We start from the raw sequence: 23,891 nt of genomic DNA, 5'->3' as shown, positions 1-23,891 counted from the left end.
GATCATATCTTTTTGTGCGCTCCACCAAGTTGTATGTGACATGGAAGAGTGACCCATGATCCTAATCAATTGTGCATTTGCATTCTAACGCAAATTTTTAATAATGCACAAATTTAGGGGGAGCTCTTTCTTATCACATACTTCTCAAAGCGATGATGTATCTCATTCATATTTAATCATTGTCAAAGCTTTGATCTATATGTTGTTGTCAATTACCAAAAAAGGGAGATTGAAAGTGCAACTAATCTCCGAGTGGACTTGGTAATTAATAACAACATATACCTCATTGGACTAATATCCATTCAAGTTAAAGATTTCAGGAAGTTCAATGATTGGCATTGCAAGGAGTAGTGAATGTGGACCCCTCAAAATTCTAGGGACTTGGATTGGCGAAAGCTCAAGACTCTGCATTTTTGGTTAAGTGAGACAAGATCACATCAAGTCCATAGGAAAACCAATACTATTAAAAGGGGATGAGATTTTGATGATGATCAGGTTGCTCAAGTGCTTAGTGATATTGCTCCAAAACCCACAGCTACTTTCTCTATCCAAATATGTCCAAAACCTTACAAGCCAACTCGGTCCCACCGAATCCTACCTATCCGGACCCACCGAGTTCATCTGGACACTACGAAAGCCAAACCCTAACAAATTGGATCCGTCGATATGGCTCTCGGTGCCTTGCCAACACTCTGTCATATGTTGCAATTATTTCGGTCTTACCAAGTTTTGCAATCGGTGCCATCGAGATGGCTTGTCAGCCTTATGTTGCCTTATTGCTTCACATCAGTCTTACCGAGATGATGCAATTGGTGTCACCGAAGCGAGGTTTGCCTTACCATTGCACATCGGTCGCTCCGAGATGTTTCCATTTGGTCCCACCGAGACCTCCAACATTCATATTTTTTACACAGGTCCGTGCCACCGAGAATTCTGATCGGTGCCACCGAGTTGGGTCAAATGTGTGTAACGGTTGGATTTCATGTGGATGCTATATATACCCCTCCACCCCCTCTTACTTAGTAAGAGAACCATTAGAACGTGACTACGCTTCCACCATTCACTTTCTGAGAGAGAGAACCACATGCTCATGTGTTGAGATCAAGAGATTCCAATCCTATCATGTGAATCTTGATTTCTAGCTTTCTCTAAGTTGCTTTACACTCAAATCCTTCTTCCATCATAGCCAAATCTATGAGAGAGAGTTGAGTGTTGGGGAGACTATCATTTGAAGCACAAGAGCAAGGAGTTCATCATCTACACACCATCTATTACCTTTTGGAGAGTGATGTCTCCTAGATTTGTTAGGTGTTGTTTGGGAGCCTCCTACGTGATGTGGAGTTGACCAAGAAGTTTGTAAGGGCAAGGAGATCGCCTACTTTGTGAAGATCTACCCGAGTGAGGCAAGTCCTTCGTGGACGATGACCATGGTGGGATAGATAAGGTTGCTTCTTCGTGGACCCTTTGTGGATGGAGCCCTCCGTGGACTCGTGCGGTCATTGCCCTTCGTGGGTTGAAGTCTTCATCAACGTGGACGTATGATAGCGCCACCTATCGGAATCACGCCAAAAATCATCGTGTCCCCATTGCGTTCGCCTTTTCCAAACCCCTCCTTTTACTTAGATGTGCAGGGTCTCACTTTCCACTTCTATACTCTTAAAATTGCATGTGTAAGGTGTTGCTTGACTTCCTATAATTGCTAAAATCTGTCTACAACTAAAATTGGGAAAATATTATATTTTATTTGGTCAAGTAGTCTAATCAACCCCTCTAGACATACTTTCGATCCTACAGGTGCGCGTCAACAGCGGTGGCGAGGAGCCTGCGGCGAGGGCGTGACAGCAAATGCTCGGCCGGCGTGGGATCAAAAGACCCAATTGTAATTCAGATTATGCTTAGGGGGTTTATGTAATTTTGTTGGGAGCATCATTTTTTACAGGATCCGTTCCGGTGAAACAAAAGTCATACCGTAAAATCATGAAAAAATATTTTGCGCTATCCTATAAATCGAATTTTGCGAGACGGGTATACCAGATCTATAATAAGAGCATCTTCAATAGAAGATGCAAATTTGAAGATGTAAGACATGAGATGTAAAAAATTACATCTCCAAAAAGTGTTTTTTACATCTCCAAAAAGAGCCAACTCCAACAGATGATGTATATTGAAAATGTAAAAGTAGTGGTCCAACAGATGATACATATTTGAAGATGTAAAAATACTACTCGAAGCGGCGGCGGCCGAGCATTGGTGGCATGGCGGAGGCGCGGTCGCGGATCGACCAGCGGCGGCCGAGCTTTGAGACTGTGGGGCGACGCGGATGTGGATCGAACGTCGGCGGCCGAGCGCGGAGTCGAGAGGAGGAGCGGGCAGGGCAGCAGCGGTGCTTGAATCGGGCGGCGGCCGAGCTTCAGTGCGGCAGGAAGGGGCGGCCGAGCTTCAAAATCGTGCAGCAGGGGCGGAACTGAGGCGGGGCAGCGCGGCGGAGGTCGAATCAGGCGGCGGTTGAGCTAGAAATGCGGCGGGAAGGCGCGACTGAGCTTCAAATAGGGCAGCAAGGGTGGAACTGAGGCAGGGCAGTGCAGTGGAGCTCGAATCGGGCGGTGACACAATGACGACGGTGCGACGGAAAAGCGGCATTTGCGGCCGCTTTGCAGGCGGAGTCCGGCTGAAATGCGGCGGAGCGCCGATGGAAAGGGCGGCAGCGGGGGTGGGGAGGCCGAATTTTTCGGCGGAGGGGCGCGGCGGGTCGACTGCGCAGCGGTGGATTGAGGTAGGCGCCCGGTTGGGGGAGAGGAAGGGAATTTCAGGGTAGTTGGGGTTTGCACACGGCTGGCCGTTTACATCTGGGTTTACATCTCGGGCGGTTGGAAATGTAAATTTGCAACACGAGGCATTGTATTTATACTTTTGGAAGGTGGAGATGTAATTTCTTTTTGCAATTACATCATCTCTTAGAGATGTGTTTTTAGGCCTCAGAGAAGAAAAAATTAGTTATTTTTATGTCTACATCTTCTATTGGTGATGCTTTTTTATATGCTCTAAATGCTTGAGGGTTTTGTCGATCGATCCATCCCTCTCTTTTTTTTACCGACACGGAGAGAGCAGAGGACGTGGATAGCCACCGGTTTACCTCTCCTTGTAAAAAGGGAATATCGTCCGACCCTCCCCTTCCCCAAGAAAATTGGACACTGCCCCGGCTGACCTGCTCCTCTCCTCTGCCACCTGGACGCGGCTTCAATGACTTTATGAAGCCAAGTCTCACCGTAACTTAGCCCTCATTATCAGTCGTCCGTTAAAGATCCAACGTTCCAAATTGACCTATTTTCCATACTAAAATTTTAAAGTGTTCAAAAAAAATTGAAAAAAATCCAATAAATCATAAATGTTTCGTTTTGTATTCTTGGAAATTTTCAACCCATTTGGATGTATGGTTTGTGATTAAATAGCTTTTTGAGCTCAAATAAGTAAAAATGTGTATTCGCAAACTCTACATTCAAATGGGTTGAAATTTTCACAGACTACTAAACAAAACATTTACGATCTATTGGAATTTTTTCAAAATTTTCTGAACACTTAAAAAAATTTCATTTAAAATATGGATCAATCTGGTCCGTCGGATCTGAAATGGATGGCTGATAGAGGGGGCTAAGTTACTGTGAGACTTAGCTTCGTGAAGTCACTGAAGCTGCGTCCCGTGAGCATCCACCGGAAGGTGGGGGCAGGCCGCCGCCGCCCACCGCCGATCCTTGGCTCGGACGCCGCTTTTGCCGAAGATCAGTTGGGGATGGAGGCCCTGGAGATCCCTCGGGAACTTGTGGGAGGAGCCTCTGTCAAAGCTAGACGTCGGTAGTGCGGCAGCGCTCCCTCTCCCCACCTCCCCCGACCCCCAACAACACCGCACCCTCTCTGAGCAGCTAGCCTCGCTGCCTCCCCTCGCCGACCTCGCCTTGGCGACTTTCCCTTGCCTCAGCTGTCTTTCCAATCCCCCGATTCTAACGCCTCGCCTTGGCCATCTTCACCTCGCTGTCAGCCTCCCCGACTTCGCCGATGGCTGCAACCCCATCCTGACTATGGTAACCTCTTCTTCCTATACAAACCCATGTGATTTATAGCTGCCATTGGCATGATGATCCAATCTGGCTAAAATCAATAACTGAATCATGTAGAAGAATTGTTCTTTTTGTGCAGTTCCACAACTGTGCTTCCTTCATTATAAGCGACCATATGTGGTAGTACAGGGCTGCAACTTTTCTTCAACCATGAACCAATCTAACAACTGAATTTTAACCCTGAATTTGTTTTGCAATAATGCTGTGGACTTCCAACAATTTACGTTCAGCATGAGATTTTCGTTGGTGATGATGAAAAGATGATGTTATATCATTTTATACATGTACGTGTTCTCCTATGGGACGCATTGAAAATATTGATTAACCCATGGTAATTTTCTTAAACTCAGATGGCCTTTCTTCTCAATTCACTTCCGATGATATATCTTCTTTTGTTACATAATCTGATGTTCGTATCAGCCAAAAACATCTTCTGCTGACATGTTTACTATTCCCATGTATTTGTCATTATTTGATCAAATGTCTCTGGTTGTCAGGCTCTACTCTTCTTCATGAAGAATAATCTACCAATTTTTCTATCCTTTTGTTTTGTGAATGCAATCCCTTTTCTTTCTAGAAATTTGTCTGCCACGAATTACTAGCTCTGTTTGTGAAATACCATTCTTGTGGTATACGGAGTATAAAGAGGGCCTGACCTTGGTAAATTTCTTTGTATTTTACATAAGTTTGTGTGCTGAATATTGGGCCTGACCTGTGAATTGGCTGCTTGCTCTTGCACAGGATGGCGGCGTATGCATGGTCTGGAAGATGCGCGTCCTATCGGGCCTTCCTATCGCTTCCAGTGGGGAGCTGCTCGAGATCATCGATGGCCTCTTGTGGGCTTTGCCACCGCCAGCCTCTTTGTGTCCTAGCCTGCGCGGTAAGCCTCCTGCCTCCATGGGGTCAGCCCTGGTACAAGCGGTTCTGGAGGAGACAGTCGGCGCCAACGATCTTCAGTTGCGCTTTTGCGACAGCCTGAACACGAGTAGACACACCCAGGCAACTGCACGAGGAGGGCGGACGCGTTGAACGCTGGCACTCTGTGGGTACGTGAGGTCCATGCCGGCGGATGGCGCTGGCACCAGATATACCGACAGGATCTGGTAAGCGATCAAGCACCTGGTTCACAGGTCATTAATTTTTCGTAAGAGCAAACTCACAATTCTTGCTCAGGTTTGTGAACAGGGCGTTACCTGCTGGCACTTAGGTTGTGTGCACTTGCTGATTGACAAGCACACGGGGTACAACAGCTGAAGCCGTGAGTTGTATGGTACATCTTGCTCTCATTGTCCGGTTGGTTGGTAAGCCACTAGATCTCCCCTATACATGAAACAATCTTCCCATATGTTAATATAGGTTGCAATTTTTTCGTAAAAAATCTTCTATGCATCATGGCATTGCACCATGAGTGAGGGTACATTTAGGCTACTAAACTGAAAATGACATATTTAGTAGTTACTTCAATACATGGGATCTCATGGTGAAGAAAGTAGCTTGACTATATTTGTTTGTTCATCATCTTCTATTAGCTCAAATTTTTTACTGGCACAAGATTTGCTGGTCTGCCATGTTTTCCCTTAATATCAACAGTATTTTTATTCTTAATTTTCATTGTATCCTCTAATGAATGTTGCTGATGTTGTAGGTTGGGGTGCATCAATATGAGCTATATTCTAGGCAATCTTATAAGTGCGAAATTATGATGTGGTTTGCAAGTATCTGGGAGTCAGAAACTCAGATAATGATGCAGTCTATGAACTTGATTTTGTCGTGATAGATTGCCAGGTTAGTACTCCCTCCGTCCCGAAAAACATGTCGTGCCCGTAGTTCATTGGTGATTTTGCAAAAAAAACTCGTAGTTTCCAAACCGTCGCAAACAAGTCCCTCCACCCCCGTCTTCTTCCTCCGCCGTCGCCCGTGCGTCGCTAGGGGCCGGCGCCGCCAAGCTGCGTGATTTGGCGCCCATCAGGAAGTGCTCCGCCTCCGTCACCACGTACCTTTGCCGCCGCCGCCGTGCCAAGTACCTTTGCCGCCGCCGCCGCCCGAACCTGTGCCGCAGCGATCCCCACTCGCCGGATTACCTGCGGACGTCGCCGGAATTTCCCACCACGATCCGGCGGAGCAGGAGCTCCCTCTCATCTTCCTCGAGCTACCGCGAGTCCTCCTCTCACCTTGAGCTGCCTCCCGTGTGCCGCCGCGATCCCTCCCGCCGTGATCTCCTACGGGCATCGCCGGAACCGGCCTCCACGATCCGGTGGACAAGAGCTTGCGCGCGTCCTCCTCTATCTCCCGCAAGTCCTCGTCGAGCTCCCACCGGCTGCCGTGCTGCTCCTTCTCATCTGGCCGCGTGCCTGCTGCTGCTCTGTTTCTCCTCTGCTTCTCCCCTGCCGCCGGTGGAGCTAGCCCGTGCTGCTGCTGCTCCTCTGCCCGTGTTGATGCTGCTGCTCCTCTGCCTGTGCTGCTGCTGCTGATCCAAGTGAACATGCCGTGTTGCTGCTGCTGCTGGTCCAAGTGACTGCGCCGTGTTGCTGCTGCTGCTATTTGCACTCTGAAGAAGGTACAGTTGCCTGTAGATTGATCTGCTGCTATGTGCTGCTGCTGCTATTTGTTCCATGCTCCATGGCATCAGATGGCATGGAAAACAATTTTGTTCCATGCTCCATGGCATCAGATGGCATGGAAAACAATTCATGTTCTACAGTGCCGTGTTCAACTTGCTCATCCTCTGATGATGACATCTCTTTCAATACATTATTCACCTCAGGAGCTGCATGTAAAATTTAAAATCAATATGGTTTTCTTATTAATGTTAAATCAGCAAAGCTATCAGCATGGAACAAATAAAAAAGGACTGTGGATGACAAGAAATCGCTTCTATTTAGTTAAGAGGTCCATTTCATGCTATCAAGGACACTTCCAGTTTTTCTTTAGTTTCATCAAAGGTTCATCAATACAGATGCTAAAATCTAGCATATCACATGGGATGGATCAGCTAAAGTAAGAAAGACCATCTCAAGAATAGTCACAAAACAATTTGCAAGAAATACTACTGTATATTCTAATTTACTGAAATGATTGGCATAGCAAAAACAGATTTTCAGTGGACATGTTTGGTACAGTAAATAAATATGCAGCCATAGCGTGGATAGATTAGATACAAAGAATGGAGTAAAGTTTATCAAAGGAAGAAAATTGACTTACAGTGCTGAACATCCAATATTTAGTAAATCAATTTGGATGGCGTGCAGAATTCCTGTGTATGACACTTAACTTAGCAAATTCAGTTAAAGATGCATTCAGTTAAAAATGTCTACTGAATTTGCTCCATGTTCTAAACAGAGTACTCCTATATTAATACATCAATCTGCCATAACTACTCCATGCCAGAACTACTCCATGATCTTGAAATCTTAAGTCCAAGAAATCTACCAGAACTACTCCATGATGAGTACTCCAGGCCATTGTCTGAGACACAATTTGAAATTTGCCAACACAATTTGTTCTACTGGATCTACAGTAAATAAATTTGAGAACACATTTTCTTCAGTCCCTCGCTGACAACACAAAAATTTTGGATGCATTCAACTTGAACATGGAGTATTTTCAGCAAAAAAACTTGAGTATGGCAGCATTTTCTGCAAAAAACATCTTGAGCATGAAGTATAAGGGGTATTTTCACCAATTTAGAGAGAGTATTTGAAAATTTGGTCACTACAGGACCACTACACTACTCCAGGTCACTACTGTTCAGAAACAAACTTGGAAAGGTAATAAATCAGTTTTGATTCTATTGACAGGAGCACATGAATAAGAACTCTGTCTAAACATTCAGTTTATACGTCAACACTGAACTGTCTAAATACTCATGTACAGTACTGTGCCATTCAGTTTATTGACAGGAGTATTCAGTATGCTATTGACAGGAGCAGTAGTATCTCAACAAGCAGTACTCGCTGCTATGGTGCGGCCATGGATGCATGAAACAAGTTTAAAAACAAATTTAAATGATGCTGCGATTCAAAAATTAAATGGAAAAAGCTCAAGATGATTAATCATGACTACTGTCACATGACAGATTACTCCTGTACACTATTGTGCCATTTTATAAGTGCAGACTAGTTCTATAAGTGCACACTAATTCTAGAAGTGCAAATGTTTAGTTGTGACATTATACAGGAGGAACATTCAGTCTAATTCAGCAGTTGAAAATGCAGTTGTTTAGTGCAGTTTAAAATGCAGCAATTCAGGAATCACCTGAATCAATTCAGACCACTGCTGAAGATGTCCTTGAACTGCCACTCCTTCCACCTGAAGATGTTGCCACTCCTTCCAAGCACAAACTTTCAGACCAGAGCACACACAACAATCCACCAGAAGATGTCGCCACTCCTCGAACTGCCACCACACGCGCCCAATCGTCGGCCTTGAGCGAAGCCGCCGAAAATCGATCTACTCAGTAAGAAGGATCCATCCATCATGTTAATTCAAGCTCGCGAGCTACAAGGTTGAATTACTGTAAGTTTTGCATGCTATTGATTGGCAGGAAGTGACTCTCTGCTCTCATGGCCAACAAGGGTGAAGATCCTCAGGGACTGTGCATCTGTCCTGAGGTTTCTTCACACACACTCCGATGGATGCATTGTACATAGAGACATTATGGTGACAATATCCTTATATTTTTGATCCCTCGACATTAGCATGCGCACGCAAAATTTGCGAAGCCATCTTATCTTTTGTGTGCTGAATTCATTTTTACAGCTTACCAACATCTTGCTGACAGAGGACATGGAGCCTAAGCTGTCTGATTTTGGGCTAGCAAAAACGCTGCAAATGGAGGAGACCAAGGTCTTCACAGATGTGGGGGGAACCATTGGTTACATGGATCCTGAGTACATTAACACACTCCAAGCTTACTTGCGCGCAAGTGATATCTACAGCTTTGGCGTGGTTGTGCTGCAGCTTCTGTCAGGAAGAAAGGTCATCGAACTTGACATTGTTCCACGCGATTCTCTCACCAAGAAGGTAAATTCAGGCATATATTTTTCAGAATCATATCCCTGTTACACTGAGCAGGAACTCGGCAAGTCAATTTCAGAGTTATTCTCACCATTGTTACCTGAAGTTTTTGATGCACCTAATTTGGTCTCGGTTCTTGTCTCAAGGCCAAAGATGCATCGCCCCTCGGCCTCTCCCCGGAGGCAGAGCTCGCGCCGCCGGCTTGTCCCTATCCTCGAACGCCCTGTAGAAATCTAGGATGATGAAGAAGAAATTGGGTGGACATGGCCCGAACAATCGAAGAAGATAAAAGAAGAAATTGCATGGGCGCAGTAGATCGAAGGGAGGAGAAGGGGAAAAAGGAGACCTCTGACTCCGGCGGGCTACTTGGTGAGCTCCTCCACCTGCCTCTTTGCAATCCGCCGAGCAGCCGCCGCGCCAGGAATGCGAGAAAGGAGGGCGCCCCACTGCCGTGCCCTGGCGAGGTAAACACATGGCCGTCGGACAGGAGCGGCGGGAGGATCGACAAAAAAAAAACGCGTGCTTCACGTTGGGGAACGAAGCGGGGAACGATGCGGCGTGGGGCGTGAGGCGGGAGGGGTGGTGCCAGCGGGGGCGGCGTGGGGCGGGAGGAGCGGTGGCGGAGAGGGGCGGCGGGGGGCGGCAAGGCGGCACCCGTCGTCGGGTTCGGCCGGGAGGGAGTGAGAGCGAGAGCGAGGAAGAAGAGGGACCTCGGGTTCGGTCGGGAAAACATGGAGGACTAAATTGCAAATATCCACTTGCGACATGTTTTTCGGGACGGAGGGAGTACAACACAGACACTGACATTTTTAGTGTTAGCATTACTGTTATCATATATTTCACATGCACCAGCTTTTTATTATGTCAGACGAGACAAAAAATACAGTTTTTTCCTCCGTGTAAATTGGATGTTCAGTGCATTATCATATTCAGGATGTCCCCTATTTTTCTTATAATTCAATTGATATAATAAGTATTGGTTGCCTCGGTGATGCTTTTTCCCCAATTTACCTTATAAAGGATGCTGGGGTGCTAGGCGCAACCACCGGCTCCACGTATACGCTATGAATAGTGTCGTGCGAGAGGAAAAAACAGCTAGCAGCTAGATAAGAGAATCTGGTCCGGCCATTCTATCTCGCTTAGTACTTGCTTTGAGCGTTTTACCTCGCTGTCAAACGTCCCGGCGTTAGTTCTTTTGTACGTTCTGTGCTTCGGTCGCAGAGGATGACAGCTGGGCCAGCCTTTGCGCGCGGGCCCATCCTGCGGTGAGAGCGTGGGTGCGTGCTTGCGAAGCGGTGATCGTGGGTTGGCCAGAGGCAGCCAGAGGCGATCGTGGGCTGCAGGCCGCTGTGGCATTTTTTTTATCGAGGTGCGTTTGACCCACCTGTGACCATTCTGCTTCAGCCGATGTGGTCCGAAAAAACAGCTAGCAGCGAGATAAGAGAATCTGGTCTGGCCATTCTATCTCGCTTAATACTTGCTTTGAGCGTTTTACCTCGCTGTCAAACATCCCGGTGTTAGTTCTTTTTCTACGTTTTGTGCTTCGGTCGCAGAGGATGACAGCTGGGCCAGCCTTTGCGCGCGGGTCCATCCTGCGGTGAGAGCGTGGGTGCGTGCTTGCGGAGCGGTGATCGTGGGTTGGCCAGAGGCAGCCAGAGGCGATCGTGGGCTGCAGGCCGCCGTGGCATTTTTTTTTACCGAGGTGCGTTTGACCCACCTGTGACCATTCTGCTTCAGCCGATGTGGTCCCACATCTCTGTCTCTTCATAGCCGCGCGCTGCTCCCATTGGTTGCCGCTGTGCCAGCACGCCTGTACTCGCTGGGTAATAGGGTGCTCCGCCCTTTTCTTGTTCATACGCGGGACTTCTCCAGTTGTTCTGCTGCATGTGGCCCTTCGTGCGGCTGGGCCCATTTGTCGGTCTCGTGCTCTCCTTTATCTGGGTCACTCTAGGAGTTACAGCGCCCCTGTCCTGTTGATGACCGAGGAGGCGCTTTTCTTTCATCCTCATCCTCCCCTCTGTCAGTGCCTCCCTCTCGATTCACTCCACTCCGCTCGGTCTCGCCTGGGCGTCGTTGTTCGTCCTCCGCCGCCATCGTTGGTTGCCGTCGCCGTGCTTGTCACTTCTTTGCTCATGGCTCCTCGCGTGCCTGCCTCCGCGTTCGGTTAGGGTGAGCGCCGCTGATTCGCTGATTTTATGGCTATGGCTTCGGTTGCTTGCATTGCGTATTAATCCCTTCTTCTTTCCTCCTTTTCCTCGCTTCTCGTTTGCAGCCTCGCTGCGGCTGGTTTGCCGTGCGCCTCTTCACCTGTTCGTCCGTCCTTCTCAGGGTGAGCTTCATCCTCTACTCGGACTACTACTAGACATCCAACACGTATACTACTAGAGATTGTTTGGATTATCCAACACCTCTTGCTTTGCTTATCACCTGTTCGATGAAATGTCTGCCTAGGTTCCTTTCATTATGGGTTGTTTCTTGCGCTGCGTTCGTTTTTCCTGGCTGCTGGTTGCATCAGATCTGTTGCGTACTGCTTACATGGGTGGTTTGGTTCGATCTTAGGTTTGGCTGGGTTGAGTGTTCGTCCTTGCCTTTGTTCAGGTTACTACTGTCGCATGTTTTTTTGTTTCTTGTGCTTTTTCTTATAAAGGTTGTATCTTGTCTGGTTTGGTTCATCGTGCCTCGGTTGGTTTATGTCGGTCTAGCTGCGTTTGCATGGATATGGTCTGCATGCTCTTGTCTGCAATACTTAACTGCTGTTTGAGGTTGTTTTTGAGTGTTCTCGGTTTGCTTAAATGCTTCTGCACCAGGTTACTTCGCATTAAATTGTTGCTTGTCTTCTCCTGCTGCGGTTGCCATCTTTCTTTTCTTTATCCTTTCCGTTGGTTTCTTTTAGTTTAGGCTTTAGCATGCCTCTGTAAGGAGGGTATGTGACTATATGCTTGCTTACGTTTTTTGGCTTTCTCGTGTGTTACAGGTCTTTATTATTCGGATAATTGATCTCCTGGCTCCAGCTCTGCAAAGGTTCTGTTGTGGTTCATCTCATTTGGCACATCGGCTGCTCTACTTTGGCGTGCGGAGGTACCATCTTCCTTCTTCGCTTGTTGTCCTTATGCTCATCTCAAATTTTGTCATTTGCCCGCTTCTAACTGTGTGTGTTCCGTGCGTTGTGTCATTTTGTGGCTTTGTTTACCATTGCTTATTGTTGATTAATTATTTTACTTCTTGATTCCATGTGTTCTTTCATGCTTATTATTGCATCCTTGCTTCGCATGTCCAGAATGTGTGTTGTGCTGTCCTTTGTTGTTCCAATCCTGGAAGCCGTAGCAGCGCACCGTGCACTGCCTGCCCCTTGCTATATGCATGAGGTTGACGGGGATGGCCATGTCCTTGCTGGGGTAGAGATTGACATTCCTGGGGATGGTGTCCTGGCGATGCTGCAATTTTTTCCCCTGGGCCTCTGGGTGGGAAGGTTGTGTAGATGCATACGAGCAGGCTGCTTTGCAGGCAATTAGGTTTTTGCAAGGGATGTATGGTTTTATAGTTAAGGATTACAGCTATGAGTGTGTGGTTTGCTATAGGAATTCAGGGAATGCTGTTGTCGCTGTCTTCGCGTCGGCTGTTCGTTATGCGGCTTACTTAGAGAGGGCCCTTGCTTGCGCGCGCTCGGCCTCTGTAGCTACACCCATTAGTGCCTTTTGTACTCGCTCACAGCCACCGCCTAACCTGGCATTGCTGTACTCAAGCCTTTTGGCGTCTTTGTACTCTATTTAGCTTTTATACAGGGTACTTCTGTTGTTCCAGGATTCTATTTATTTGTGTGTAATGAATGAATTCAGTTTCATGCTCTTTTCTTCTTATGTTGTTTATTCTTGTTACCTTATATGATGTGTCTTTCAATGACTGTGTTGATACCCTTGGAAAATTGTGCTATTCTTATTTGATTATCCTTTAACCTGCACCGAAGCAATTTTAGAGCTTAGTTTCCGCTTGTTTGCTTGTTTCTTGTAGTACCATGGCGTGTATCTTTTCGTGCTTTTAGTTTCTCTGGTTGCGGTATGCCTCCGCGCCGTGTTATTCCTGCCCGGGCAGCTGTTCCTGCCAGACCGGCTGTTCCTTCAGCCCATTCTCCTGTTGTGCACCGTGCTGTTCTCCCACGCCGTGCTGCTCGTGCTGCAGCTCTTTTGCCTCCTGTGTCGGCCACGCCTGCCGTTCCCCTTGTTGTTTGAAAGAGGAAACGTATGTTCTTTACACCTTTTTAGTTATGCCAACTCTTGGCATCCGTTGATAAATAGGGCTTTCTCCCTTAGCATGTTTTGTGTTTCGTATCTCTTTCTTCTGCTGAGACTTCCCACAACCGTAAAATGTGCAGGTTCTTGTTGGACAGGCTCTGCTCCCACAACAAGAATGGTTAGTTCATGTTCTCCTTGATCGATTGTAGTGCTGCTTCCTTGCGTTCTCTATGTCATGTTGGTGCCTTCTTGTTCTAGCTCTCGCAGAGCATACCCTAGCATCTCCTCTGGAACCTGGTTGGGTTGGTTTTTCTCCTGACGAAGTCGAGATCCTTAAAGGTATCTCTTTGTTATTATTAACCATGTTGTTTTCCCCTTCCCAATGTTCTGCGTTCTTATCGCTCTTAAAACTCCTATAGATTTCTACCCAAAGAGGTCATACTACGGAGCTCCCGACTACCGATGCAACCACTGCGGGGCTAGCTTTTGGTGGCGTGAGAGGGTAAAGTCACAGTCTGCTATCACAAAAAGGCGTGTTATATACAACAATTCTTGTAAGGCTGGAAAAGTATTTGTTGATCCCTTTAAGAAACCGCCTCAGTTTTTAGAACCCCTGCTTGATTATAAAAGGCCCAGTACAATTGCTTGTTTGCTTTTACATCCATGGGAGCAAAAAATTCTTTTGTTCTATCCCTGTTTTCAACTTGCCTTCCTTCTCATTGTAATTGTGTTGCTGATCAAATGTAGAAGAAACAGTTATTGGTGAAGGTTATTATTACAAGGCTGGGCTATGACAATTGCTGGTGGTTCCTGTCATGCCGGGAATGTCATAAAACAACCTATGTTTTTGGAAGGCATTTCCGTTGCTCGGACCCCACTTGCCCTTCCGTTAATGCAGATCCCTCGTGAGTGCATTTCCCGCATGAGGCTTTGTTCCATCTGTATATTCGCTTGCTTCTTAGTCCATTTGGTTTGTGGTATGTAGATACTGCGTGTGCACCTTTGGAAGTGATGGTGGAGCTGAAGCAGAATTCATGTGGTTTGATAAAGCTGCAAGGAGTGTTGTTGGCAAGCCAGTCCTGCCTCTAATTGAACGCAAATACCCAGGTTTTACAAGTGTGCATGATCTTGCCCAGATAGGAGGTGGCGATGTGGCAATGCCTACTGAAATTTCCCGCATTGTTGCTCAGAAGTATGTGCTTGTTGTTTCTATCTCCACCAAGAGCTTCCAGCCTACAAGCACTCAGCTGTCCTTCCAAGTTAGCAGGATCGATCAAACCTTTAAGCCTGAACTTCCACCCTTGGGATTTGGTGGTGCATCAGGCGCATCTGGAACGTCGTCTTCTGCTGAGAACTCTGGTGCAGCGTTGCCCATTCTCGAGTCTTTCCCTACAGGATCGGCTACACTTACTGCACTCCCTCTAGATGAGGTATATCTACTGGTCATTCCCCCTTTCAAACTCTTTCCATCGATTGGCTCTTATATTGTTTCTTTTCCAGATGAACACTCCTATCTCTGCGTTCAAAAGCAAAGGGCAGGCCACTATGCCTAAAACGCCTAGGTATCAACCCTTCCTTTATGCTATCATGAAGTTTCAAAATTCTTTTTCTTTGCCTGCGGCTAATGTATTTTTTGTCTTGGGAAGCAGCAAATCACCGTGCCCAAAAAATTCTCGGTGCAAGCTTTTCACTACACCTTTGAAGATCACCGCCGCTGAAGTTAAAGGGGGCTGACCTACCTGCTTCTACTACCTTTGTTATTGCCAAAGCTGAAAAGAGTGCTTCTACTGAAGATACAGTTGAAGCTGTACCCATGCCAAATGTTCGTGCCTCTTTCACATGTAACTACCTTCCCCTTATGCACAAACCATGCATGATCCACACCAATGTTTTGTAGTAGGAAACTAAAGAAGTTGGTCAAGAGACTGAAACCGCAGCTGCTGAAGATGCACCGAATGTTATTCCTGAGCTGACTAAAAACAAGAGGTAAAGGCTCTTAGTCCATTACATTTTCCCAGTTCAGTGCAGGGTGTATCCTGATGATTGTTATTCTTCCTTGGTCGTGTCGTTTTAAAAATGCAAAGCTTCATTCTATATGATTTACAAATTGTTTTCTTCTTAACCGATGCATGTGATGGAGTTTCATTGAACCTTTTTTTTCACTGTTAGATTAGAGCTTACCAAATACCCAGTAAAACAGCTTTATAGCTTCAGGATGCAACATCTGTTCTGCTTAGTATTGTGTGATGCTCCTGTTTCATTTCTGATGCTTGTGCAAGCGATACTTGTTGTTGCATAGTAGATAACATACTTCATATATGCAACTAAATTAACCATGTAACTGAATCAGCTGTGTTTTTTGGGCTCACTTAGCCTGCTACTAAATTATGCTGGCCTACATCTACTACATTTGGTGTTTGTGCTTTTCTTCTTATTACATTCTATGCTTCTTGTTATATATGCCGGTGCTAGCTTTCCTGAGATGCCTCTTGTTTTTCACACTGCTTGCAACTCAGGGTAAATGCAGTGGCCAAGGGCGCCAGCGTTCCAAAGAAAGCAAAGCGGTAGTTCTTCAATAGGCTAGGTTCGCCGTGTACATATGGTACGACAATCCCTTCTTGAATTCTGTTCCTGGTGCATCCGGCGTACATGACCTGTCGTCGTAGATTGACTAATGGTTCATCTCCTTCCTTAGGGTATCTTCTATGTTCTGCTTTCTTATCAAGCTAAGTTAGCCGCTAGATGGATATGCTGGTCAAGAGAGCTTCTCAGCTCTACTGCATCGTAGCAGCGGTCTCGCCGTCGGGTGTGAAGATCGCCAGCCCGGCACACTTTTGGTTATGCATCTGATGTATTTTGTGCACCTTTTTAAGACACGGCTTTGGCATCTGTGGAGCTATGTCAAGCCCTTGTCATGACAATTCCTCTATTTAGGCGCTCAAACAGACCATCTGCTATGCGTTGTAAATATCACGTTGACCCTTTCTATCTTATCTCCCTTCCTATGACAATTTCTACTCATTGTAAATGCCGTTGGGCCATGGTACTTAATCTACTGCTTGTCAATGTCGTTGCCCTTTGTATGCCTTCTTGTGTCTTCTGCTTAGTCCTGGGCCTGCTGCTTTATGGACCCTGCTTGCCTAATTTATCTGACAGGATAATCATTATATTCTGCCGTGTCAACTGAATGCTCATAAATTAGCTGCTAAAATTAATCATCATTCTGCCTACTTCATGCACAGTAACCAGCTCCTCTTTATGTCCTACCTATGTTTAGCTTTTACTGTCAGTTTGCATAATTTGTATACTGTTCAGGTGTCTTTCCCGGATTTTTAAATGGCCTATACCTTGCTCAGGGTTTATACAAGAGTAACACAGAACCACTGTGCACTTTAAAGATCCGGAAAAAAAACAAAGTGTGATTACATAGTTTTCATTATAACAACATTCCTCTGTAAGATGAACCGCAAATAAGTTCTCTCTGCTATGTATTTTTTTAGAAGAGCATTTGGTTGCTGTCCTATCATCTTCTGCTTGCTATTTGGCTGTTGCTCTGGTAGCTCTGGTGACCTGTTGGCTCATAATCTTCTCGCTATTCAATGAGAACCCTTTCCGAAGAACCTCAGGATGACATGCGCGTTGAAAAACTCCAGCTTATTGTTGCTGTTGTTGGCCTTGGTAAGCTTGATGGAACCGAGACCGCTAAGAAAAATGTAATGCCATCATCTTACGCTGGTGGACTTCGCTACATGACTGAAAACTTCCATGATGCAAAAAAATCCATATGCTCTAATGGGTATCTACATATTTTTATGCTCACTCTATCAATGCTTGGTTTGAACTCGCTCTTTGCGCCATCGGCGCAACGAGTCATCTAGTGGTTAGAAATGTTGCTGCAAGTGATGGGAGTAGAATGGAGAATCGACTATCTAATCCATGTACTCACATCTAATATATGAATATAAGCATGTACAGTTCGATAAAAAATGTTTTCATTAACTGAAAATCACACTAAAAGGTTCAGTGCATTCAAACTAGCGATAATCTGTGAAGAAAAAGAGTAACAATGGTATTTAGAAATGTAGTTTATATGACGGGCACGAGGAACATTTATACTTGCATTGTTTTCTTGCTGTGGTCTTTGGTGGTACTCACACATCTACTTTTGCGGCACGGTAGGTCATTGTCAATAATTCCGGTAAAATTAAGATATTCGGTTGTTATGCGAGACACTACTTTATGCACGACAAATGGTTAGCGATGGATGCTACTTTTGCTTGGCAGATGATTGACCAACTTGCACTGAAGCAGTATAGTTGCTTAATGTTGGTTTACGAGGTTTTCTCATTTATCAAGCTCTTAGTATTTATCTGCTTTTATTTTCAAATGTTCTAGGTTTCTCTTTTAGAAGTACATGTTCTGGATAACTAAACTACAGCATTCAAACATAGTTCGGCAGCCGACTAATTAGGTTGTGGTGTAGTTGTGCTGCTTTAGCTTTTTTTTGGCCGTACTGATTTGGTAAAGATGAGAAACACACTGATTTCTAATTGACTGTTGTACATATAGGGGATATCCATCCTCCGACGTTATATGTTACCTTTCATCACGCTGCAGACTTCCTAGGCTAATAATACGATACTTTGATTCTAATCTTGCAAAGATTACAAAGTTAACATCTTGCGGAGGCATATGCATTGAATTTTTGTTTATGATGCATCCGATTTTCATAGCTAGCAGAAGTCGGAAGTGTCAAATAATGAACGACTGATTCCAGATTCTAATTATGTTTTAATGGTCTGTGTAATGAAAATTTCTGAAATCTGACAAAAAGACTTATTCGCTATTAGCTCGACCCCATTATCACTCACTCCTTCTGTTCTAAAATAAAGAACAACACACACACGCGGGCTCAGCCTGCCCGCCGCGCCTTCCGCCTGCTAGTATTGATAGATGATAGGGGACAAGTATAATCATAGGCACGTCGCAGAGTTCAGAGTTTCAACACACTGAATTCCTATTTCTAAAAATGTGTCTCAAGCATATTGATATGTCAGAAATACAATCATAGGTATGTGGAGTTCCAACTCATTGAATTCCTGCTTCTAAAGATGTTTTGTCTCTGCAGTCATAGGCATGTTGCACATGAATGCAAAAGAAGTTCAGTAAGCTATCATTGCCATCTTGAGATATTTTCTGTTGTATTGCTTTTCTTCATTTGTGCAGAATTGGACACATATGTACATACATATATGGACGCGTCTAGGGAGGCTGCTCCCTAGCGTTCCCTGGCAGCCCTCCCAAAATAGTAATTTTCTGTCCCTCCTATCCAGAATAGGAAAGTACCTGGCCCCCGCTCCCGATTCCTTCCACCCAACCATCGAGCCGCGGAACTCACCTGATCCTCCCTCCCCCACGTGTTTCCCTCCTCCACCCCCCTGGGCGTCTCCTTTTCTCCCCATCAAATCGCCCAGCCCCATCTTCTTCTCTCTCCCAAGCCACAAAGGGACAACTCCCAGATCCAGAAAACTCTCCATAATCCTCCAATGGTGGCTGGTTTAGGATTTGTTCTCCAGGCAATTCATATTGACTAAGGGTAGAAGAAGCACAGAAAAAGGTCAGATTTAGCTTTCACTTTCCCCCATGGTTGTGTGCTTCTTTCATCCCTGTCCCCTGGGTTACTGAAGAACACAAGCCTCCCTTTCATCCCTGTCCCCTGGGTTACTGAAGAACACAAGCCTCCCTTTCTCTTTCCGCATGATATGTATAAGGCTGCAGTTTAAAAAAATGTGTAAGAGCATGTACTGGATGAAAAAACAGAAATACAAAGTTGCACAGGTGCTGTTAATTGCTGCAAATGTTAGATTTTTTGCCTAATTGCTTTGATGGGTTTGTTGTTCTGCTTAATAAGTTGGTAGAAACACAAGTATGTTTACTGGTAAAGCAACTTGCTTGGCCTGTTTTGAGCAACTGTAGATCGTAAGCAAGGTGTGTGTGTAGATGTTTCGGCAAGCTTCAAGCCCTATTTGGACAAATCCAGGAGTGTTGTGCAACGACTGGTTGTTTTAAGCAAGTTAAGTGTTATGGTTAGGCAACTTACATGTTAAGATTAAGCAAAAAGGGTGGGGAGTCAATGTAAAAAAAGGCTGGTTGAAGGAAAATAATGGTAGGCAAGTTTGAGGGTTTGTTTGGGCAAAATTAGGACAAATGTGAAGCAAGAAATACCGGTATGGTTATTATGAAGCAAAACTCCAGATGTTTTTAGCCAGTTAAGTGCTATGTTTTAGGCAACTTACATGTTATGTTTAAGCAAAGGACGAAAATGATGTGTAAAAAAACTGCTTGCAAGAAAACAATGGTAGGCAAAGTTTTAGGGCTTGTTTCGTGCAAATTCAGTAGTATTGTGAATCAAACATGAAACTGACATGGGTATTCTTCTGAAGCAAAATTTCAGGTGTTTTCGGCAACTTTGGTGATATGTTTAGGCAACTTACATGTCATGATTAAGCAAGAAAGAAATGAATGTAAAAAAAGCTGGTTGAAGAAAAATAATGTTAGGCAAGAAAGGATTACTACTATGCAACAACTGTTTTCATATAGAGATGGATTTATGGTACCTGGTGTCAGAAATTGACTGAAAGTGACTTGAGCTTGGCCTTGTTAAACAGGTACAAGAAGTTTATTCAGCTTGAAAAGCCTTGCAGGCGATGCCCTGTTTCTCTTATCCTAGAAGAAAAATACAACAACAGATGAAACATGTGTATTTCCTGGACAGTTAGGCAACTTGACAGCAGAACTTGGGCAAATGTTGATCAGAAGTGAAGCGACTGTGTATTACCTCGTTAGATCCGGTCTTTTGACGTTTTGCTTTTGGTGGTTGTTCCACAGCAGTGTCTTTCTCAACATTTCCATCACCATCTGTGGAAACACTCGGATTGTTGTTGATGTCTAGCGGACGTTTGCCACGGGAAGCAATCTCCTTTCTTCCCCGATGCTGGTACCCAATAAAGGGTGTGCGTCTCTAGCCCTGCAAAAAGAACACGCAACAAGTTAAAAGAACACACAACAAGTTTATTGAATCTTTTTTCTGACACACCTCTTGATGATATTCAATCGCATGCGAGGGATCAGCATCACGATTAACTGCATGATGATCTTCTTGAATGCCCTTTTTGCTTGATCCATCCATTAGTTTCTACTACACAAAACGAAAAAGAGTGCATTCAGATGACTTTCTGGATATCGTCTCTCGGATACTGGAAACTCACATACCAATTCCAAGCAAGTAAAACCAAAAAACCAGGCAAATAGCCTTCCAATGCGCACCAAAAAATAACAAAAACAGCACTCATCCGAGGCCTCCAATACTGAACTTGCTTACGCATGATGCTTTCGAGATTTTTTTTTACTAAGTTGCCACGCATTCACATCACATGATACATAACTTGGAAAACTCATGATCATCCAGCCTTAGCAAAAAAAAGGGGCGGTGGAAACTACTAAGTGCACGCATATTTACCTCGTTTTCGCCTGTCCTCCGCCGTTTTGGCTTCGATTCCTCCTCTTGCATGATATCCTTGCCTTCTAAATCAGCATCTGGTGCACTGGTATTACTATCTATGTCTGATGGGCGCTTCCCACGATAGATGATCTCTTTAGTGCGCATACACTTGTAGACAATTACCGGCGTGTTTTGTTGCTGTGGTGGGCGTACCTGCGCTGAAAAAAATGATGCTTGTTTGTTTAGTAAAAAATAGTCGCATAACTCGAACATGACAACACCACCGCCCCGTCCCACCACCATATTCATCTTGAAAAAACACTAGTAAAAAAAGGAACAACACCGCCCCTGTGCCACACCTGCCACCTGTTTTATTTCAGCCCGAGAAAAAGTGGTTACCTCTATTTCATCTACACCCTGTTGGGTTGCTTGTGCGACCTGACCGTCACTTTTTTTTGCTTGTCTCAGACATTGTTGATGCTGCAAAAACACAAAAGGATATCAGGGAAATGAAAAAATATATAAAAATTATTAGCCACATATACAATTTCTTCTGCTTGATGAAAACTTGTCTGCTTATAGCACTATATTTGCCTGTTTCATGGCTCAAAAACTTGCTAGAGCTTGCTGATGTGCCATCCTACCTCAATCCCAAAATCTAAAAATGACTTAAGCAACAAATAAAAAAGTGACAAAACAGACCAGACACCCACACCCCACCCCCCTGGTACTCAACACTTTAGCAAACACAATATGAATTACCATGAATTATGGATCACAAAGTCAAGGCAACTCATATATTGACTTATGGCAAATTTCTACACCAAAAAACTAACCTCACACAACATTAATTAACCTGCCAAAAATCCACATCATATTGGCAACTCAAATTAACATGGGCACTCTTGTCCGAGACTCCCCAAACTCCCCAGCCTCTCTAGATTCGGCAACTCAATTAACGTAGTTAGGCAACCCCTAACAAACTTGAAGCAACTCATCAATCCCACCAACAACAAAAAATCTACACAATCTCGTAGCAACTCAAATTAACATGAGTCAGGCAACTCCTACACAAATCTCAGGCAAAATCCAAAATCTCCAAGCAACTGAATTAACATGAAAAAATAGACATGAGTCAGGCAACTCCTACACAAATCTCAGGCAAATCACATACTCGATTCGACTGAATTAACACGAGATGCACACAACGGATCCGCCCACTGGGCTCGGAAAAATGTTTGGGAAGGGACAGCAATGAACTAGGGCCTCCCCTCTCTGCGCGCATGATCACCTCTCCCCCTCCCTGTGCCCATGAATCCTAAACGCATCAACGAACTAGGGCCACCCTTATCCCCGAGCAGAAATGGAACCGTGAAAAAAGGGCGGGGAACAACGTGATTCTTACCTCAGAAATTCCGTGGCGAGTCCCCTCACCGGAAACGCAGCGTCGCCGGCGACCTTCACCCCGCACCCCTTGGCGGATTGGAGACAGAGCACCGCGGCGACCTTCACCCGCTCCGCCTCTCTTCTGCAGTCCCCGCGCGCACCACCGCAGCCTCTCGCGCCTCCGCCCCGCGCGCGCGCTCAACCACCACCCGCGACCTGTGCGGCAGCCGGCTGGCGCTCCAATTTCTGCGGCGGCGATGCAACCCACGGCGGCCGAGCGAGATGTGCGGGGGAGAAGGGATTGGGGGAACAGCACCGAGGAGTGGGTGTAGTGGTGGGCCCTCCCCAGGTTGATGGTTGTCGTAAGAGGGACACCGAGCCGACGAATCTTCTCCGACAAAAAACCCCCTGGGTCACGATCCCGCGTGCGTGTTGCGATCGGACGGCTCTCAGGGTGTGTGCTCGCGCGAGCAAACGAGCATCCGTGCACTTTTTAGCATTTAGGTACATATATACAATATGACCTATTCTTTCTTTTTTGCCGGGGCTTATATTTTTTTTGCGGGGGCAGTATGACTTATGCAGAAGAGAAGAGAACCATCACTTTGGGCAAGCTGGGTAAAATCTGATCTTCTTTTGCTTTCTCTATGTTATTCCAGAGAATGGTTTGCCCTGACAAACAATATGTGCCTTCTAGGATATGATTATTACCTGCAATTCGGTTCACATTAGCTGTAATTTGAGGCGTAAGCATGTTATATGAGAAAAAAAACTCCTTGAAGTTCGGTCTGTGATGTTCGTGAGTTGTTAGTTTTTGTTGATATGGTTGAGGTTGACCATCAGCATTCATTTGGACCGCAATCATCAAATTGCTTCAGAGCTTTTGGACAAATAATATGAGAGGCAGATGCGTAGCCATTCTAGTATACTACCATTCACCTTGCAGCCTGAAATTTATTTGTGCTAATTGCTGGGCCAATTTGTTATCTGAATCTACAAGAGTGCAGAAGGAGCAATGTTTTGTTGCACTGTTCGGTTTCTTTGTCGGGGATGTTATATAAAGCAAAGACAATTAATATGGATCGGAGTGAGTATAGTTTTCCCACACTGGATTTATCATCAGCTTGAAAGTTGAATAACAAATCATCTACTTGATATGTACAATATTTTGTCATTGGCCATGCATTGCATCTGCACGATCACTAGTGATTCATATAGTTCTCTCTCTTGCTTGTGAAAAAAATGAACCAAAGCGATAATCAATTACCAATTAATAAGTAGGGGAGAATGGTAAAGCTGAATTTATATTCTCTTCAAAAGCTGTAAACAAACAAACATAGCTGATATACAGGAGATTAGCATATTCCCACAATAATCTCGATTACACAACATGTACATAGATCGGATATTCAGTAACACCTGCTGTTCTATACCCAGCTTAGCTAGAGCTGATGAATTACTTCTTCATCTATAGAGTAACCTTATAGAATAATCTATATTCTTTTCCGGGGTAATAATCTATATATACTGATACGCAGCAACCATAATCTCTCTACTTATATGTTGTATATATGTTGCGAGCTCTGCTCCAAATATGTGCGTGTAGACGTCATGGCTTACACCTATCAGTTGCTGCTGGTGTTCGTC

General features: G+C 45.1%; 1 protein-coding gene and 1 long non-coding RNA gene across 13 annotated transcripts; one reads left to right on the top strand and one right to left on the bottom strand.

The window, feature by feature from the left end:
- Positions 1–4,940: 4,940 nt before the first annotated feature.
- Positions 4,941–16,440, top strand: LOC109763197 (uncharacterized). 10 transcript variants are annotated; one of them, XM_073508321.1, is made up of 14 exons: positions 8,337–8,568; positions 8,656–8,771; positions 8,871–9,134; positions 12,103–12,206; positions 13,498–13,535; positions 13,616–13,696; positions 13,777–13,859; positions 14,114–14,262; positions 14,343–14,787; positions 14,858–14,919; positions 15,007–15,179; positions 15,258–15,343; positions 15,874–15,959; positions 16,053–16,440. In XM_073508321.1, the coding sequence occupies exons 2-11, from the start codon at positions 8,769–8,771 to the stop codon at positions 15,089–15,091; spliced, it is 1,314 nt and encodes a 437-aa protein (XP_073364422.1). In that variant the 5' UTR covers positions 8,337–8,568; positions 8,656–8,768; the 3' UTR covers positions 15,092–15,179; positions 15,258–15,343; positions 15,874–15,959; positions 16,053–16,440. The 10 variants fall into 10 exon arrangements, 8 of the variants coding, with proteins under 8 accessions (XP_073364422.1, XP_020177640.1, XP_073364421.1 ...); XM_020322051.4 differs by having other exon boundaries at positions 14,105–14,262; XM_073508320.1 differs by having other exon boundaries at positions 14,105–14,262; positions 15,255–15,343.
- Positions 16,441–18,303: 1,863 nt separating this feature from the next.
- On the bottom strand, positions 18,304–22,633 carry LOC109763205 (uncharacterized). 3 transcript variants are annotated; one of them, XR_002232855.4, is made up of 7 exons: positions 22,264–22,633; positions 21,258–21,338; positions 20,877–21,076; positions 20,454–20,555; positions 20,196–20,384; positions 19,975–20,083; positions 18,304–19,129 (listed from the first exon to the last, which is right to left on the bottom strand). It is a non-coding gene; the product is annotated as an uncharacterized lncRNA (long non-coding RNA). The 3 variants fall into 3 exon arrangements; XR_005767568.3 differs by having other exon boundaries at positions 20,454–20,552; positions 22,264–22,588; XR_002232856.4 differs by having other exon boundaries at positions 20,877–21,071; positions 22,264–22,588.
- Positions 22,634–23,891: the final 1,258 nt, after the last annotated feature.

This window comes from Aegilops tauschii, chromosome 2, assembly GCF_002575655.3.
Source record: "Aegilops tauschii subsp. strangulata cultivar AL8/78 chromosome 2, Aet v6.0, whole genome shotgun sequence".
NCBI classification, from domain to species: Eukaryota; Viridiplantae; Streptophyta; class Magnoliopsida; order Poales; family Poaceae; genus Aegilops; species Aegilops tauschii.
This window is presented reverse-complemented; position numbering and strand designations above follow the sequence as displayed.